We start from the raw sequence: 18,047 nt of genomic DNA, 5'->3' as shown, positions 1-18,047 counted from the left end.
CGACTGCGGTTTGAGTCCTGGACCCCATGGTTTAAACTCACATTGGGTGTGTGTGCATGCATGTCCAAGATCCCGAGAGGAGATAACATCAGGAATCAGCAGATGGTATAATGGTTCTGTCACTGCACTCTCACCTAGTTGACTGCTGTTTGAGTTCCAGACCCAACGGCTTAAAACACACACTGGGCACGTGTACATGTGTGCCAAAAATCCTGAGAGGAAATGGAGGAGAAGGGATTGCGGCACGGCCATCCCCTCTAGGGGGGTGATTTCTCACTTTCTGTCTCTATTTCTCTCTCTCTCCGCCAAGCGTGCACACCTATAGCAAAAACCTCTCTGCTAAAATAAGAAAAACTAACAACAACAATGAAAACTGTTCAATAAGATAGTGTCTCTCATGAGAGAAAGTTCCTTATTCCTGAAGCTCTCAAAGAAAATGATCTACCCTAGTGGTGTTGTTTTCCTTCAGATTTAGAATTTTGAGCATACAAGTACCCCTACTTTTTCTGAAAGCTTCATTAAAGTTGCTTAAGTTTGCTACAGTGGTCACCTGTAACATTACAGTGATAAATGTTGAATAAGTAGATACAAGTGAAGAAAAGCTTCCTTTTTTTTGTTGTTGTTGTTACTGAAGTAGAGTGACATTTTGTGCTGAAGTTTACCATCTTAAAACTTAAGGTGGTCGGGAACCAGCAGTTAGTGTAATGGCTATGTCGCTGGACTCCCACGTAGTTGACCGCAGTTCATGTCCTGGACCTGGAGGCTTAGAACTCACGCCAGGCATGTGTGCATGCATGCCCAAGATCCCGAGAGGAGAAGGGATTGCCACGTGACCATCCCCCCTAGGGGGTGATTTCTCGCTTTCTGTCTCTTTGTCTCTCTCTGTCTGGTGAGCGCACACGCCCTATAGCAAAAATTTCTCAAAAAAAAAAAAAAAAAACTTAAGGTGGTCATTATGAACATTAGTCATAAAGGACAAAAAATCTCTGAAGGTCTTTGGGAACGTTTGAGGAATTGTTCCTATGCCGATCTCTAAATTGTCAATATTACTGTTTTGGGGTCTTCCCTCACACATCGTTTTTAAAGAATTCTTTTATTTATTACTCTTATTATTACATATTTTTAGATTTTACTAGAGAGAGGGAAAGTAAGAAAGCAAGCTACCAGGTCCAGGACTCAAACCATGGTCAGCGATTTGGGAATCCAGCGCCTCAGCCACCATGCCACCTGCCAGCCCCAATATTGTTACTGTTTCTATTCATGTGTTCACATGTTTATTTTTATTTTCCTCTAAAGTCTACCTACTTTGTACTATTAACCTGTCTTATTCTTAGTGTTCCCACACATCTTTAAGTTCTGCTTTTTGTCTTCATATGTTGATATTATTAGCTGTCATGTTTATGGACAGATGACGTCTTTTTTTAGTTTTTTTTTTTTTTTTTGAGAGAGATTTTTGCTATAGAGTGTGTGAGCTCACTGGAGAGACAGACAACGAGAAATCACCCTCCACCCCAGGGGGAATAGCCACACCACAGTCCCTTCTCCATTCTCCATTCTCTTCTTGGGATTTTGGGCATGCATGCACATGCACTCAGCATGAGTTTTAAGCCACTAGGTTTGGTTCTTACATTCCCAGTTGCACTCTTTTATTTTTGTCCATGTCTTCATTCATACTGCATAATTCATCTAGAGCCCCAGCCCTTTCTCTTCCACCTAAGCATGTCCTCTAATCATTTAAGCTTTCTGTAGCTATGGCAGCTAGGTCACTGAAGTAATCTCTCATTTTTGTGAACTTCTGAAGTTCTTAGATTCTTCATAATTCAGTTCTGCCTCCAAGTTTATGTTTACTTAGCATTCAGTAATTGCATTATATATTAAGCTTTGTTCTACCCTAGCCAAAAAGCTTCTTATACTCTACAAAGCCTAGCAGAATGGTTATACATAGTATAGCCTCATAGATACTGTTGATTGTTCAACTGTAAATGAACAGGGTGGGGTAATGCTAACAACATACTTCTAAATTAGTATGAATCCAGTTTCTTATTCTGAAATTTCAGGTTCGTGATGCAGAGAGCATTATGCTAAACCTTGCAGGACAGCTCATCATGATGCAGAGGGACAGGTCAGGCCCTCAAATCCGAGAGAAGGACAGTAACCCTAACCAAAGGAAACTTGTGAGTAAAGGGCAAGTCCTTTCCAGCAGTAAAAAGGTGTGTGGTTAGGGTGAAGGAATAAAGTACTTAAGAGGATACTGTTATCTTGTGATTTGGAAACTAAGATAAAGTATATAAAATCGGTTTTGAGCCTCTGTGTATAGGACTGTTTGTGACAGGTGAAGGACAGTGTCGTGACATGATAAAATGTTCTGTATTTCAGATGTTACTGTTCAGGCAATTAGTTATTAAAATATGAAAATAAGGTTAGATTGGTAAAGTTGGAGGGTGGGTTTTATTTTAGATTTCATTGTATGTACTTTCAAAGGCAGGGTACTCTTATTAACTTTAATTCTTATTAACTTTAATTCTCAGTAGGTCCTCCTACTTTTCCCAAAAAGTTATACTAGCAGTTTGATAAAACATCATAAACTAGTACCTAGGAACTTAAGAATCTACCTATTTAATAGGGGGAAAACCTGATTCTTGTCTCTCTTTCTCCAGCTGCCATTCTGTCCTCCTGTTGTATTAGCCCAGTCTGTTGAAAATGTTTGGACTACGTGTCGAGCAAATAAACAAAAACGTCACCTTCTGGAGGCTCTCTGGCTGAGCTGTGGTGGTGCGGGAATGAAAGTTTGGCTCCCTCTCTTCCCTAGGGATCATCGCAAGCCCCATTCCTTCTTGTCCCAGCGGATCATGCTGCCTTTTCACATCAATATTTATCCCCTGGCTGTTCTCTTCGAAGATGCATTAGTCCTTGGTGCTGTCAATGACACTTTACTGTATGATTCTTTGTATACTCGGAACAGTGCTAGAGAACAGCTGGAGGTGCTCTTCCCTTTCTGTGTTGTGGAGAGAACCTCTCAGATCTACCTCCACCACATTCTGCGTCAGCTTCTGGTCAGGAACCTTGGGGAACAAGCCTTGCTCTTGGCCCAGTCCTGTGCCACATTACCTTACTTTCCTCACGTGCTGGAGCTCATGCTCCACGAAGTACTAGAAGAAGAAGCTACCTCACGGGAGCCAATTCCCGATCCTCTGCTTCCCACTGTGGCAAAATTTATCACCGAGTTCCCCCTCTTCCTGCAGACAGTTGTCCATTGTGCTAGGAAGACTGAATATGCCCTGTGGAATTACCTTTTTGCAGCTGTTGGCAACCCCAAGGACTTATTTGAGGAATGTTTGATGGCTCAGGATTTGGACACAGCTGCCTCCTATCTTATTATCTTACAGGTAACTGTTCTCTTATGAAGGGACAAAAATTCATGAACTTAATCAAAGGAAAGAAGAAACATCTTGGCACTGTGATTATGTTTACCTAATAGAGTCAAGTTTTCTGTTTATGCCTTTCATATTGAATTAAGTCATATCCAATGACCATGTATGTCTTTGACTATTATCAAGTAGCATTGTAGGGGTATTTTATCCTGTTTTGTCCACGAATAGGTCAAAGACAAGTTGAATTAAGAATATTATTTTGAATAATGGGACCAGCAGATGGAGCAATGGTTACATTTTTTAACTTCCACATAGTCTACCATGGTTTGAGTCCCAGACCCAGTGGCTTAAAACTCATACCAGGCCACTTTCCAATGTAATCTGGCTAGGAAATTGCAGTTTGTATGCTGTGGTGATGTTCAGTGAAAGTCTATAAAATAAAATTTAAAAACATTCATATCAAACTGGGAAAAAAAAAAACAAACAAAAACACCAGGCACATGTTCATGCATGCCCAAAATCCTGAGAAGGGGATGGAGGAGAAGGAATTGTGGTGTAAACATCCCCCCAGAGGGGGTGATTTCTCACTTTCCCAGTGGCCTCTGTCCCTCTCTGGTGTACACACATGCCCTATAGCAAAAAATCTCTCTCTCTTAAAAAAAAAATATTATTTTGAATAATAATAATAAATGTATTTCAATACATATGTACATATTGCATAAATACTACATAAGATCATTGAAATGATACATAAAAACATCAAAGTATTCTTTTGGATATTACTAGGTTTATCTATACTCCCCACAATAATAGATTTTTTGCTTTGCAGTGTGTAGTTGCTGAGAGGACTTTGATTAGAGCAGGGTCATAACAGAGCACCCTGCAGTAGGCTCTGCACAGCAGAGAGAAGGCTTGGACTTGCCTCAATAATGACTCTCACAGCACATGATTTTTGTCAAAATTATGGGTTCTTTGAGACTTCTGAAAATTTGTTCCATTACATATTTGACAAAAGGACTAATTGTTATTCCTGTAAGTCCAGTACAGGTTTGTTAGGCTACACTTATCTACTACAAGGTTGGTTTTACCATAACACTGGTTTGAATCTGCCTGAAGCAGATTTCCTATCTGATTATGTGCTTCATAAAAACTCACTGAAACAGGGACCAGCAGTTAGCATAATGGCTATGTCGCTGGACTCCCATGTAGTCGACCGCAGTTCATGTCCTGGACCCAGTGGCTTAAAACTCACGCCAGGCGTGTGTGCGTGCGTGCCCAAGATCCCGAGAGGAGAATGGAGGAGAAGGGATTGCGGCGTGGCCATCCTCCCGGGGGATGATTTCTCACTTTCTGTCTCTCTCTGTCTGGCGAGCGCACACGCCCTATAGCAAAAACCTCTCCAAAAAAAAAAAAAAAAACTCACTGAAACCAAAGAAAATAGTCAAGCAGAGCTTGGGTGACCTGAGATTCAGTGATTCTTTAGCCCTAAAGAAGCAGCCTCAAATTATAAAAATAGAAAGAAACAAAATCAGTCTAGCCCTTCAGTGATCTCCTCAGCAATGGAATTGGAAACTATTTTCTGCTCCAGTGGAATTTCTAAGTTGCTCTGGATGGGCAGTAATGATTACAAATAGCTTGTCTATTAACCACCTTTCCATGAAGGCCAAGGCAAGCAGTAAGGTCAGATTTGTGAAAGACATTGATGATGCTGACTGTATAACAGCACTGCTGGCTATTGCCCAAAGCAGAGAGTTTTGGTCACTTCCTCAAAAACTCTGTCATAAGAGGCAGACCTGATTTTTTTTTTTTTTATAGAGTCAGGCATACCTAGATTTATATTTCTTTTTTGCTGATCTTCAGTTACTTAATTCAATTTCTTCAACTTACAGTGGGAATGCTATGTATCCTATTTTTATACACCTCTTTTTCAGAGACTCTGGGAGGAAAAAAATGAATACATTAGGTGTACATGAGGTATCTAGGATGTAGTGGAGTCAGTATACCATATTATTAGACCAGCAGCGTAGCTTCACTTCTCCTTATATGATGCTTTGTAGTGTTCTTTTTCATCTACAAAACTAAGGATGTAGTCCTTGAGTTAAGGGAATGTAAAGAATTGCTCATATCATCCTCTGGTTACATAATATAAAAGAAATGTGTCTTACTTGTTTTTTTTCTGTAGAACATGGAAGTTCCAGCAGTCAGTAGGCAACATGCCACCCTTTTGTTCAACACAGCACTGGAACAAGGCAAATGGGACCTTTGTCGACACATGATTCGATTTCTTAAAGCCATTGGCTCTGGAGAATCTGAGACACCTCCATCCACACCTACAGCTCAGGTAAATTGCAAAATTGGGCTAATTGACCAAGTAATGCACCTACATGGTACCTCTGTCTAACTGCACATTGTGTGTGCTCACAGGAACCCAGTTCAAGTGGTGGTTTTGAGTTCTTCAGGAATCGAAGCATCAGTTTATCCCAGTCAGCTGAAAGTGTTCCTCCTAGTAAATTCAACTTACAGAAAACACTAAGTATGCCATCTGGTCCTTCTGGAAAAAGGTAAAAACAGAACCAAAACAACCCAAAAAGCCATTACTGTTTTTAGGGTATCAGTTGCATTTCATTTCAGGGAGGGAATTTTTAAAATTAAGTGGTATGGAAATAACTATTTAATCTGATTGCACTTCTTTTTTCTATTCCCAGAAGGCATAGAGACTACATAGAGCCTTCCCTTTTTTCTTCCTCCTAAGTACACTTCTGTACTATTTGTAGAGTTTCTGCCCCTTTGTATTAGGTAGGTCTTGATGTACCTGTTCTGAATGCACCTAACTATAAATTGCCTCTAAAAATAGAGGATTAGAATAAAAAAGAAGTTAGGCAGGTCTGCAGATAATCTGAAAGTCCTTGCTGGCCCAATAGTCTAGTGGTTAAGGGATCTGGATCCTACATGGCTGAACACAGTTTGAGTCTTGGCCCTGACAGCTTGAAAAACACTCAAGACAGCTGTGTATGCATGTATCCAATTCCTGACAGGGTAGAGAAATGGAGGAGAAGGGATTGCAGTGTGACCATATCTCAGTAGGTGGTGTTTTCACTCTCTCACTTTCTTTTTCTCTTTCTTTCTCCTCTCACTGCCTCTGTTTTTCTCTGGCAAATTCACATGTACTCCAGGAATTAAAAAGTAAACAAAACCCATTTTTAATGCTTGAGGGTACACATAGACACATTGAGAAAGCAGCCTTCCTCCATTTCTCCATTCCATCAGGATCCTGGGGACATTTGCATGTCCTTGGCTGATATGTTTTGCAAGACACTGGGATAGGGATTCCAACTGTATCTGGCTATGTGGGATCCTGGTCCCTCTGAACAGTGCTTAACTGCTGTGCTATTGGCCTGGCCGCAAAGTTTCCTTAAAGTCAATCATTTTACCTTTCTTTACAGCTATACTGCTTGGCAAAAAAAAGAAAATTTAGTGCTCATGCATCTGAATTTCCTGTGACCTTTTTATTAGGAAAGTCATTAAACAGTAGGAGAGCCAAAAGGAGTTGTATTCTGGAGGCCAAACCTGTATCATCCATGGATGGGTTATTATATTCTGAGGTGACTGTGAATTTACATTGCACATAATAAAGTTATTAGAAGTTCCTCTAATTTATAAGTTTTTTTTTTAATTCCTTACTATGTTGCTACATGCAGTTTGTTTTCTTTCTTCCTGAATTCTTTTATTATTGTTAGCATTTTTACTACAGTGCCTGGCACACAGAGCATACTGATACTGAAGATTTTTTGTGATATTTTACTGCTTTCTCTCATCACTGGCCATTAACACGACTTTATCCCCAAAACACACATACTCACACAGCTGTCATGAGCTGTACACAAGTAAAAGTCAACCGTTCAGGGCCATAAACAGTTGCCAAGCAATCAGCATCTTAGTCATATCTTGAATTTAAATACTGGCTAATAACTTGGTGCTCACTTGTAAGCATTTGTAAGTCTTTTAATCCTTATAACAGCACCATGAGGTTATCCACATTGTACGGGACAAAAAGGCCTGAAAAAATAAACTTGATTATGTTCACAAAACTAATGAAGGCAGAGCCAAGATCTGAATCCAGTTAGTCTGGCTCCAGAGACTAGGCCCTTTACCCCTCTACTCTATTGCCTCACTGAAAGCATCATGGTACCGGTTACCAAAACACATCAGCTAATCAGAGTAAGGGATAATCAACTGTAGTTACTACTTTTTAAAAATTGTTTTTATTTTGTGTTCTATATAACTCACACTGATAGATTTTATTTCACTTTTTCTACTTTTAGTTTCTTCTGTCTCTCTTTCCATTGGTCTTCTCACATATAGACATTTGTTTACTCCCTTTTTTTTCCCCTCAACTGTCCACTACCTTCTTCCAGGTCTGGATTATTTTTTGCCTACTATTATTTTCTATTCATGAGTTCACTCAATAAACATGTCTTGGGACCAGCAGTTAGCACAATGGCTATGTCACTGGACTCCCACGTGGTTGACCGCAGTTCGAGTCCCGGACCCGGCAGCTTAAACTCATGCCGGGCACGTGTGCGTGCATGCCCAAGATCCCGAGAGGAGAATGGAGGTGAAGGGGTTGCGGCATGGCCATCCCCCTGGGGGGTGATTTCTCGCTTTCTGTCTCTCTCCGTCTTTCTGGCAAGCGCATGTGCCCTATAGCAAAAACTTTTCCAAAGAAATAAACAAACAAACAAAATCAACATGTCTTAAGAGCCTGCTGTGTTCCAGGTGTTCATAGGATATGACACCACACAGCGAAGCCCCAATGCATTGTCTTCTTAGTCAGAATTAGATCTTGAGTCTCTTACTTCCTCACCAGCATTATCACTGCTACTACATAAAAGTGTGTGAAGTCCTCCAGCCAAGATTGTTCTCTAGTCTTCTTGTCTCTACTTGTAGATGGAGCAAAGATAGTGACTGCGCTGAGAACATGTATATTGACATGATGCTCTGGAGACATGCTCGGCGCCTTTTAGAAGATGTTCGGTTAAAGGACCTCGGCTGCTTTGCAGCCCAGCTGGGCTTTGAACTAATTAGTTGGCTGTGCAAGGAACGCACCCGAGCTGCCCGGGTAGACAACTTTGTGATAGCTCTGAAGAGACTCCACAAAGATTTTCTGTGGCCACTTCCCATTATCCCAGCCTCTTCTATCAGTTCTCCTTTCAAAAATGGAAAATACCGAACAGGTAAGAAGACTTGTGTCACTTGTACAGAAGAATCATATTTTATTCCAAGTATTTATCTAAATGTTTTGCTATAAGTCATTATTTGAGTATATCTTTTCATTCCAAACTCAGGTGGATAAAAACCAACTTTTTGTATATCAGTTGGAACATTCACCATTTGACCAAGGCTGCAGATAATATAGAGCCTGTGTCTTCAAGTCTCCTGACCTTCAAGTCTGATTTATAAATCTGACCACTGTTATCTTAGATTATAAACAAATTAAGAACTGTCTGAATATAAAGGCTATCAAGCTTACCTTACTGGGGAAGGAGTTTTAGAACCAATTAGTCATGAACTTCAAAAGAAGCTAAATTGGGACTTACCTGATAGGACACATTCCAGGGAAATGCATCTTTGCAAGCTTGGGCCATCTTCTGAACTATGAGAGGATAAAGTGAAACTGTATGGTTTGGTGAAAGAAAAATTGAAAGATGAAGTTTTTCAGGTCAGGTCTTTTTATGAAGACCTACTGAATTATTATTGAGGAAAGGGCAAAAACTTTTTATTATGGCATTTGGAAACTTCTTATCATCTAAAAAACCAAGACACATGACTTAAAAGATCAACAGAGTAAAGTTGCCTACTGATATAGTGACCTTTTAGACAGCATTTTACTGTTAGTACATTCCACATCGCTAGTTTTTGGGTGCACAGTGCAGTACAGAATAGTAATTGGATTTGAACTATTCATATTGGGTAGGTAGGCTGGAGAGACTAAAAGAGTGGATTTCGAAATGGCAGTATATTTCCTCTCATTTCCTTGATTTGTTCTTGGACCTACCCTGCAGTGGGAGAGCAACTGTTAAAGTCACAGTCAGCTGACCCTTTTTTAAACCTCGAGATGGATGTTGGCATCTCTAATCTCCAACGAAGTCGGAGCTGGCTCAGCAACATTGGCCCCACCCATCAAGATATAGACACAACTTCATCCCATGGTCCACAAATGCAAGATGCCTTCTTGTCACCTTTATCTAATAAAGGTAAATGTTATTTCAGGTTCTAGCTTTTCTGCAATTCCTTTGGAGGAAAGTTAATATGCTATAGAACTTCAAAGAGAGAGCTTCACTCCTTTCTGTCGGTGTCCTGGAGGATTAACTATAAGTATCTGGTGGAGAAGTACCTAGTTACTAGAACTAGGGCATATTGACCTTGACTCTACTTTGCTATATTTATTTTAGATAGATGAATAGGTAAAAATCTCAGTACATTAATAAATGAATCTTTGTGATCAATTTTAGTGATAAGGAAAAACTAACTTTTTTTTTTTTAAGTTTTGTTATGGGGCATGTGTGCTCACCAAAGAGAGGCAGAAAAAGGGGAAAGTGAGAATTCAACCCCGCACTCCCCAGGGAGGATCCCTTCTCCGTTTTCTTCTTGGGTTTTGGGCATGTGCACACACACTTGACTCGTGTTTTTCAAGACATCAGGTCCAGGATTGAACGACACAGTTGGCCATGTGAGATCCAGCCACCTTAAGCACCATGCCAAGGGCTAGTCTGGAAAAATTAACCCCAAGTAAATAAAGCATTATCCCCCATAAAAAGAGTTCCATTCTTATCATAAGTAGTAGGCTTGTTTCATTTTTAAAAAATTATTCTCCATTAAATTTACTATTTTATAAGTGAAAATTTATGGAAATTGGCCTTAGTCCATATGAAGATATTAATACTTTAAGAAGTTCATGGGAAAAGGCACTTAAAAAAAAAGTACTGATTTATTCTGGTACAAAAAAATTTTGAAATCCAGGGCGTGGTAGCGCCTGCCTTATGACAAAAAAATTCGAAATTCACACAGTTTTCTCATAATACACATTTTCCATGAATTTTTGGAAAATCCCTCATAGTAAGTTTTTTTTTTTTTTTTTTGTAGAGGTTTTCGCTATAGGGCGTGTGCACTCGCCAGACAGAGAGAGACATAGAGACAGAAAGTGAGAAACCACCCCCCAGGTGGAATGGTCACGCCGCAATCCCTTCTCTTCCATTCTCCTCTCAGGATCTTGGGCACGCACGCACATGTGCCCGGCATGAGTTTTAAGCCACTGTGTCCTGGACGCGAACCGCGGTCGACTACGTGGGAGTCCAGCGATATAGCCATTACTCTAACTGCTGGTTCCCCATAGTAAGTTCTTATATAACATCCTTGATTTTGACTCGTGGCCTTCAAAGCCTAAAGTATTCACCATCTGGCATTTTATTAAAAATGTATACCAGCCTCTGCTTTATTGTAATGGAAAGGCTACATACTAAAGAGGTTTTAAAGCATTTTTGAGAGTATATGGTTATAAACTGTAAGGACTTAAATAGTAAACCTGGTCTAATTTTCTTTTCTTTTTTTTTGGAGAGGTTTTCATTATAGGGTGCATGTACTCGCCAGAAAGAGAGAAACAGAAAGCGAGAAATCACCCCCCAGGGAGGATGGCCACTCCACAATCCCTTTTCCTCCATTCTCCTCTCGGGATCTTGGGCATGCACGCACACGCGCCCGGCGTGATTTTCAGCCACCAGGTCCAAGACTCGAACCACGGTCGACTACATGGGAGTCCAGCGACATAGCCATTATGCTAACTGCTCGTCCCCAACTCGTCTAATTTTCTACACTGCCTGATGTTTGTCAGTCTGTCATCAGTTACCAGAGCTTCTATTATGTGGGGAAGCTTATAGCTGCCCGTCCTTTTCTATTTTTAAATTGTGGTAGAATACACATAAAATTTACCATCTTGAAATTGCCAGAAAGAGGGAGCAAGAAGGAAGAGTAGAAAGCATCCCTCAGTAGGCATGGATACATGGCAGTCCATTTCTCCATCCTGTTAGGATTTAGGGCTCATTATGTATTTTTGTTTTTAGATTATTTTTTATTTTAAAATACTCTTTTTTTTTTTAAAGAAAAAGAATTATTTAATTTGATTTATTCATTCATTCATTTTTCAATGTGACCAGAGAGACAGAGAAAGTGAGAAAGCAAGCCACCAGGTCTAGGACTCAAACTGTGGTTGGCCATGTGGGAAGGTCCAGCACCTTAACCACCATGACACCTGCTGGCCCCTTATTTTTAGATTTTTTTTGTTGCAGGGCTTGTGCACTCAACAGTAAGAGACCAACAGAGAGAGAAAGTGGGGAATGGTCATGCCAATATTCCTTCTCCATTCTCCATTTTCTTCTTAGGATTTTTGGCATGCAAGCACATGCACCTTGCTTTTTTTTGGGGGGGGAGGGGGAGAGGTTTTTACTATAGGGTGTGTGCGCTCGCCAGACAGACAGACAGCAACAGCGACACAGAAATCACCCCCCGGGGGGATGGCCACGCCACAGTCCCTTCTCTTCCATTCTCCTCTTGGGATCTTGGGCACACACGCACACGCGCCCTGTGTGAGTTTTAAGCTACTGGGTCTGGGACGTGAACCGTGGTCGACTACGTGGGAGTCCAGCGACATAGCCATTACGCTAACTGCTGGTCCCCACCTTGCATGTTTTTCAAGCTAGGACTAGGACTCGAGCTGCACTATCTGCCATATGGGATCCATGACACTGGCTAGCCCTCAAACATATTTTGAAAGTAGAGATATAATAGTATAGTGGGTATCCATCACTCATCTTCTTATACAACAAACTCATGGCCAGATTTGTCTCATCTGCTTTCCCCTTCCTTTATAAATTGAAGCAAATCTAAGAAATGCTATATTTTATTTAATTGTTTCAATATGTATGCTACAAGGATTCTTAAAGAAATATCTCACTGTGGGCTGACAGGTGATGTGGAGGTTAAGGTACTGGATCCCACGTGGCTGACTGTGGTTTGAGTCCCAGATTCAGTGGGTTAAAATCATATCAGGTACGTGCATGCGTGCATGCATGCCTAAAATCCCAAGAGGAGGAATTGCTGAGTGGCTGTCCCCCGAGGAAGTGATTTTTCACTTATCTCTCTCTCTCCTTCTCTCTATCTGCCTCTGGTGAGCGTACATGCCCTATAGTAACCAAGTATACATATATATGAAAAATCATAATAATTAGCATACCTCTGAAAATTTAATTCCTTAATATCATCAGATATCTAGTAAGTAGTCAAATTTTCGAGCTGTTCATAAATATAGCTTTTTATAGTTTGAATCAGGATCCAAATAAGGTTCACACATTGTGATTTTTTGTTGTTGTTGTTGAGGTTTTTGCCTTAGGGCATGTGCACATACTAGAGAGAGAGGCAGTAAGAGAGACGGAGACAGTGAAAGGGCAGTGAGAAATCACCCCCTATAGGGGATGGTCATGCTGCAATCCCTTCTCCGCCATTCTCCAGGAATTTGAGCATGAATGCACACACGCCCGGAGTGATTTTCAAGCCTCCATGTCTGAGATTCGAACTGCAGACGGCCATGTGGGAGTCCAGCAATGTAATCACTACGCCATCTGCTATCTCCCATTGTGATTGTTTTAATTCTTTTTTTAAGTGCTTGTCCTCTCTATTTTTCCTTCTTGCAGTGTATTCATCAAGAAGACTTGCTTCTGTGTATTTCCTCACAATGTGGATTGTGACAATTACCTCATCATGGTTTAGCTTCACAGTTTCCTCTGTATTTCCTATAAATTGGTAGTTGAATCTAAAGACTTGATCGAATTATAGCCAGATTTTGGGGGGGAGGAATCAGGATGACTGCTTATTAGGGGTATATTTTTCCACCCAAAGGCACATAATGTGTGTTTCTCTCTCTCTCACTAATGATTTTCTAAAAATAAATCTGTCGAGTCAGCAGGTGGTGTAGTGATTAAGGTGCTGGACTCTCACATGGTTGACCATGGTGCCAGTTCCAGACCTAGCAGCTTGGAACCCACACCAGGTACATGTGCACATGTACCCAAAAATTCCAAGAGGATAATGGAAGAGAAGGGATCATGGTATGGCCATATTCCCTGGGGTGGGGGGTGATTTCTTGCCTTCTCTCTCCAGTGAGTGCATGTCCCCTATAGAAAAAATCTCTTTAAAAAAAATCTGTTGTTTGTGTAACATGCAATTTTAGCAGTGGGTTTGATGTTTTTATTTTATTTAAGTTATTTTTATTTAATTTTATTTATTCATTCACTTATTTTGACCAGAGAAAGACACAGAAAGAGAGAGAGAGAGGGAAGTGAGAAAGCAAGCTACCAGGTCCAGGACTCGAACCGTGGTCAACCATGTGGGAGTGTCCTGTGCCGTAACCACCATGCCACCTGCTGGTCCCGATGTTTTGATTTTAAAGTCATAAGGACAAATGAGCATCTGAAAGATTCTGATTGAAGCTGGTTTATAAATTTTGCCATTTCCTTACTAGGTGATGAATGTAGTATTGGTTCAGCCACAGACCTGACTGAAAGTAGCTCCATGGTGGATGGGGACTGGACCATGGTGGATGAAAATTTCTCCACACTCAGTTTAACTCAGTCAGAACTCGAGCACATCTCCATGGAGTTGGCAAGTAAAGGGCCTCACAAATCCCAGGTCCAGCTTCGGTGAGTTTCTCGGCTCTTTAAAAGCACAGAATTCCTAATCAGGGTATTTGGGCAAATAGGATACAGGATTTACTTCCCTAATAATTGTTACCGTTCTGTGTATCTGTAGCTCCGGCTTAGCATAAGTCATTGTTTCTGCTTATCTCCAGGTATCTGCTACACATTTTCATGGAGGCAGGATGTTTGGACTGGTGCATTGTAATAGGCCTGATTCTTAGAGAATCCTCAATAATCAATCAAATTCTGGTTATTGCACAGTCTTCAGAGGTAGATGGAGAGATGTTACAGAACATAAAGACAGGGCTACATGCAGTGGACCGATGGGCCTCTACAGATTGGTAAGTTCTGGTTTCCTTAGGGTTGGTATCCTTTGGTAAATCCTGTCCTTTCATATTAAGATTTAGGTGTAATTTATTTATTTTGGCTATTTCTTGGTTAGTGGAAATAAAGATGCTTCCCATATGATAATTTAGAGATATTTATTAATCATTCTGTATCCGACCATTTAAGTGAGAAATATCCATCAAATACATGTCACCAATCTAAATAGACTTGGAACTTAAGATCTGTAGTTTTATGAAATTGAAGATTATAGCCTAAGAATGTCTGCTTGAAAATGAAAGCAGCTAAAGTCTGTGTAAATTTTACATTCTGTAACAGTTACAATCAAATGCCAGTTAATAGTGGATAGAAGTTAGGGCTCTTGGACTCCAGCCCTGTTTGTCACCAGTTAGATGTATACAGGGTTATTTTCATTACTTGGATCTGGTTTTCCTTGATTGCCAAATGCTTTTAGGCTAGATGTTCTCTGAAGGTCTTTTTTGAGTCTAAATCCTGTTGGGTGTTTAATTGTAGATTAAGATTTATAATTGCAGTACTAGTTAAAATGCTTTTGCTCCTAGTCAAAATTTTAATGCTTATGCTGCTTTGTGCACCTCCCTCTGTTGGGTAGAGCACCCAAGAAGCCTTTCTTCCCTACCTCCGCCCCTTCCCACCTGATCTTTCATTGTCTTTATCATATCAGCAGTTAGTAGGTTCATCCAGAATACTAGCAAGTGTCTTGAATTATGGCAGATAAAAGCTAATCTTTCCCACTCGGGTCCGGCAGGTGGCATGGTGGTTAAAGGCACTAGATTCCCACATGGCCAACCACGGTTCAGATCCTGGACCTGGCCGCTTGTTTTCTTGCTTTCCCTTTCTCTTTCTAGTCAAAAAAAAAAAACCAAACAAACAAAAAAAACCAGATGGAATTAAATATTTTTTTTTAATAAAAAGTTAATCTTCTTCCCTTCTACCTAGTCCTGGATATAAGCCATTTTTAAACATCATCAAGCCACAACTGCAGAAGCTCAGTGAGATAACAGAAGAGCAGGTCAAGCCTGATGCCTTCCAGCCGGTAACTGTGGGTAAGGCTCCTGAACAGACTGGTACCCGGGCAGAGGAAAGCAGGAGCTCTTCCAGCCACGGCAGCATCCCCCAGGGTGAGGTTGGGAGTAGCAGTATGGTTAGTCGGAAAGAAGAGGACACAGCCCGAACAGAGGAAGAAGAACCCTTTCAGGATGGGACCTATGACTGTTCTGTGTCCTAACAATGAGGTGCCATCATCATGGGCAGTATTAATTAGCAGCATGTAGCTGAGGACACTGTGACCTAGTTGGATGGTTTCACAGGGAGAGGACTCAGCTCTGAGACTATTTGGTAAAGTATTATTATTAAATTTTAACTAACTCTTCTAAGACATATCTTTGACTCCATAAAAATGTGGTATCAAATAAAGCATCTTTCATAAAAACCCTTTTAAGCTGCAGTGAAAAGTAATAAAAGATATTAATAATATTGTATAGATGTACATGAGAACATGTTGGTTATATTCAAAGGTTGGTAGCTCTAACATAAGGATTACTTTGCCCCAGTAAGCTTTTTCACTACTTATAGCTTTTTACCTGTTTTCTGGTTCAGCGTATGTCCAGACTGCTTTTTAAAAAATTAATGTGACGGTGCTTGCTCTAGTTTATCAGGTACTTGAGCTACCTGTTTGCTCCCTTGGATAAAAGCTCTTGGGACACTTGAGCTTCCTGAATAGATGCCTGTCCTGGCACAGTGTGTGCCAGTGTGGTAAAGATGTTCTCCTTGGCTTTCCTGGCCTATTAAATCCCAGCCTTGCATTGATGGAAGCCATTACCTATGAGCTGATGTGCCCGTTTTAGAAAGCTTGATTTTATTGGATCACTGTGGGCAGAGGTCTTGAGGGGTCCTTATCAATTACGCTATTAGATACCACTAAATATTTTGTATCAAAGAACTATATCTTTTTGTGAATACTGTTGTGTAAATATACTCAAAGACATTCTTCATATTTTTAAGGCTTGTATTATAATTTGTAAGGTTTTATGCTGAATTCTGCATGACTATAGATACTCACTCTTGGGATAAAGACAGGGCTGGCTCTTTTCAGAAATCAGTCTTCATCTAGGAGACAGGTTTATTGGCTCAGTGATAAAGTATCTGAAATGGTCATATGGATCATGAAATGGAACAGGTTTTGTGCAAATTAATGTAGTTTCTTATTTATTGCTTTTGTAAATTGGATAAAATGGACTTTATGTAAATAGATTGCTGAATCCTATATGATCACGGCTACTAAAAATTAGTATGTAAAAAATGCATTCTTCATTGTAAACTTTTAAAACATTTTGTGTATTTCTAGATATGACGTAAATTTTAGTTTTCATACATTATGAAAACAGAACTCCATATTCCTTAATTGCTTTAGACTAAACACATATTGACTATGTAATTCTAATTACCTTATAACAGTATTACTTTAGATAGCTTGTTTGTACTGTGCAATTTGAACAAGGAATGCAATGTTATTTTTTACAAAACAAACTTATTTTTATAATAACAATGTATTTGATGTGGACCAAATCTGTACCACTATGTTAAACAGCCTTTCTTCATAGTGCAATTATAGTTTGGAAACTAAACTTGGTCCTCAATCCTTGCTTTTTAGAGTAAAATGGCTAGACTAGTTGTCTCAGCCAGGTTTCCTTTCAAGGGAAACTCAAAACAATTTTTAAATTATCTAGTTCAAAATTCATCAGACTATTTAAAATGATTGAGTTTGGCAATTTACTGTCATTTTCTTTTTACCTAACAAGTGCAATAATTTCACATAATAAAACTCCTGGATGGGTGGAATATGTGATTACTGGTACCTGGTCCTTCTGGTGCTACATTTATTTCAGTCTGTTTCAAACCAAACCACCTTTCCCTAAATCTTAACAATAGAAAATGGTGTTTTCCACGTGAGTACATGCAGCTCAGCAAGAAACTAATCCGAAATGTCTTCTCCTGTCCTAGTCTTTTAGGGAGAAGAACCAGCATTAGCATTACTTTTGTGTTTGGTGTGAATATTCAGTCAATAAACATGATTTGCCATTATAAACAGTTGTGATCTTTTCAAATATTCTAAATGTAACACTGTACTGCTGATTTCAGCTCATATTCTTGAAAGCAGGATACCAGTAAGTTAACCATATTCCTGTGCTCAGGCCATGAATGAATCTTTCCTTCTATAAAGTGGTAGGAAACAGGAGGCCCCAAGGCAAGAAATTTAGCAAGAGTAAAGAAAGTCAGTTTGGTAATTCATTTGTTATGTACTTTAATTTCTAAAACCTCATTTTTATTTTGCTTTGCTGTTTGGTTCAGATATCAACCACTGAAGCCATAATTTTAAACCAATGAATTTAAATATTCAGTATAAGTATTTGAAGTTTACTAGATACATTTAAATTATTTGCTGATACCAAAACAAGAAGTCACTTGGGGGTAGAGTCAACCTCTGCTTGTAATTAAATTTGCTGCTACTTCTGTAATGTGTATTTTTTTTACTTGGTAAAGGACAATAAAACCATTATACAAGGTC

The 18,047-nt window shown here is 39.8% G+C and overlaps 1 protein-coding gene across 1 annotated transcript in view; it reads left to right on the top strand.

Moving 5' to 3' along the window:
- The window catches only part of RIC1 (RIC1 partner of RAB6A GEF complex), a 161,385-nt gene extending 143,338 nt beyond the window's left edge, over window positions 1–18,047 (top strand). The window contains exons 19-27 of the mRNA XM_027773410.1: window positions 2,058–2,174; window positions 2,658–3,386; window positions 5,554–5,712; window positions 5,796–5,932; window positions 8,319–8,605; window positions 9,434–9,625; window positions 13,942–14,119; window positions 14,269–14,457; window positions 15,419–18,047. Coding sequence (XP_027629211.1) covers window positions 2,058–2,174; window positions 2,658–3,386; window positions 5,554–5,712; window positions 5,796–5,932; window positions 8,319–8,605; window positions 9,434–9,625; window positions 13,942–14,119; window positions 14,269–14,457; window positions 15,419–15,707 — 2,277 coding nt within the window. The 3' untranslated portion in view covers window positions 15,708–18,047. The remainder of the gene's footprint in view (window positions 1–2,057; window positions 2,175–2,657; window positions 3,387–5,553; window positions 5,713–5,795; window positions 5,933–8,318; window positions 8,606–9,433; window positions 9,626–13,941; window positions 14,120–14,268; window positions 14,458–15,418) is intronic.

Source organism: Tupaia chinensis, unplaced genomic scaffold (genome assembly GCF_000334495.1).
Source record: "Tupaia chinensis unplaced genomic scaffold, TupChi_1.0 Scaffold000354_1, whole genome shotgun sequence".
Classification (NCBI taxonomy): domain Eukaryota; kingdom Metazoa; phylum Chordata; class Mammalia; order Scandentia; family Tupaiidae; genus Tupaia; species Tupaia belangeri.
This window is presented reverse-complemented; position numbering and strand designations above follow the sequence as displayed.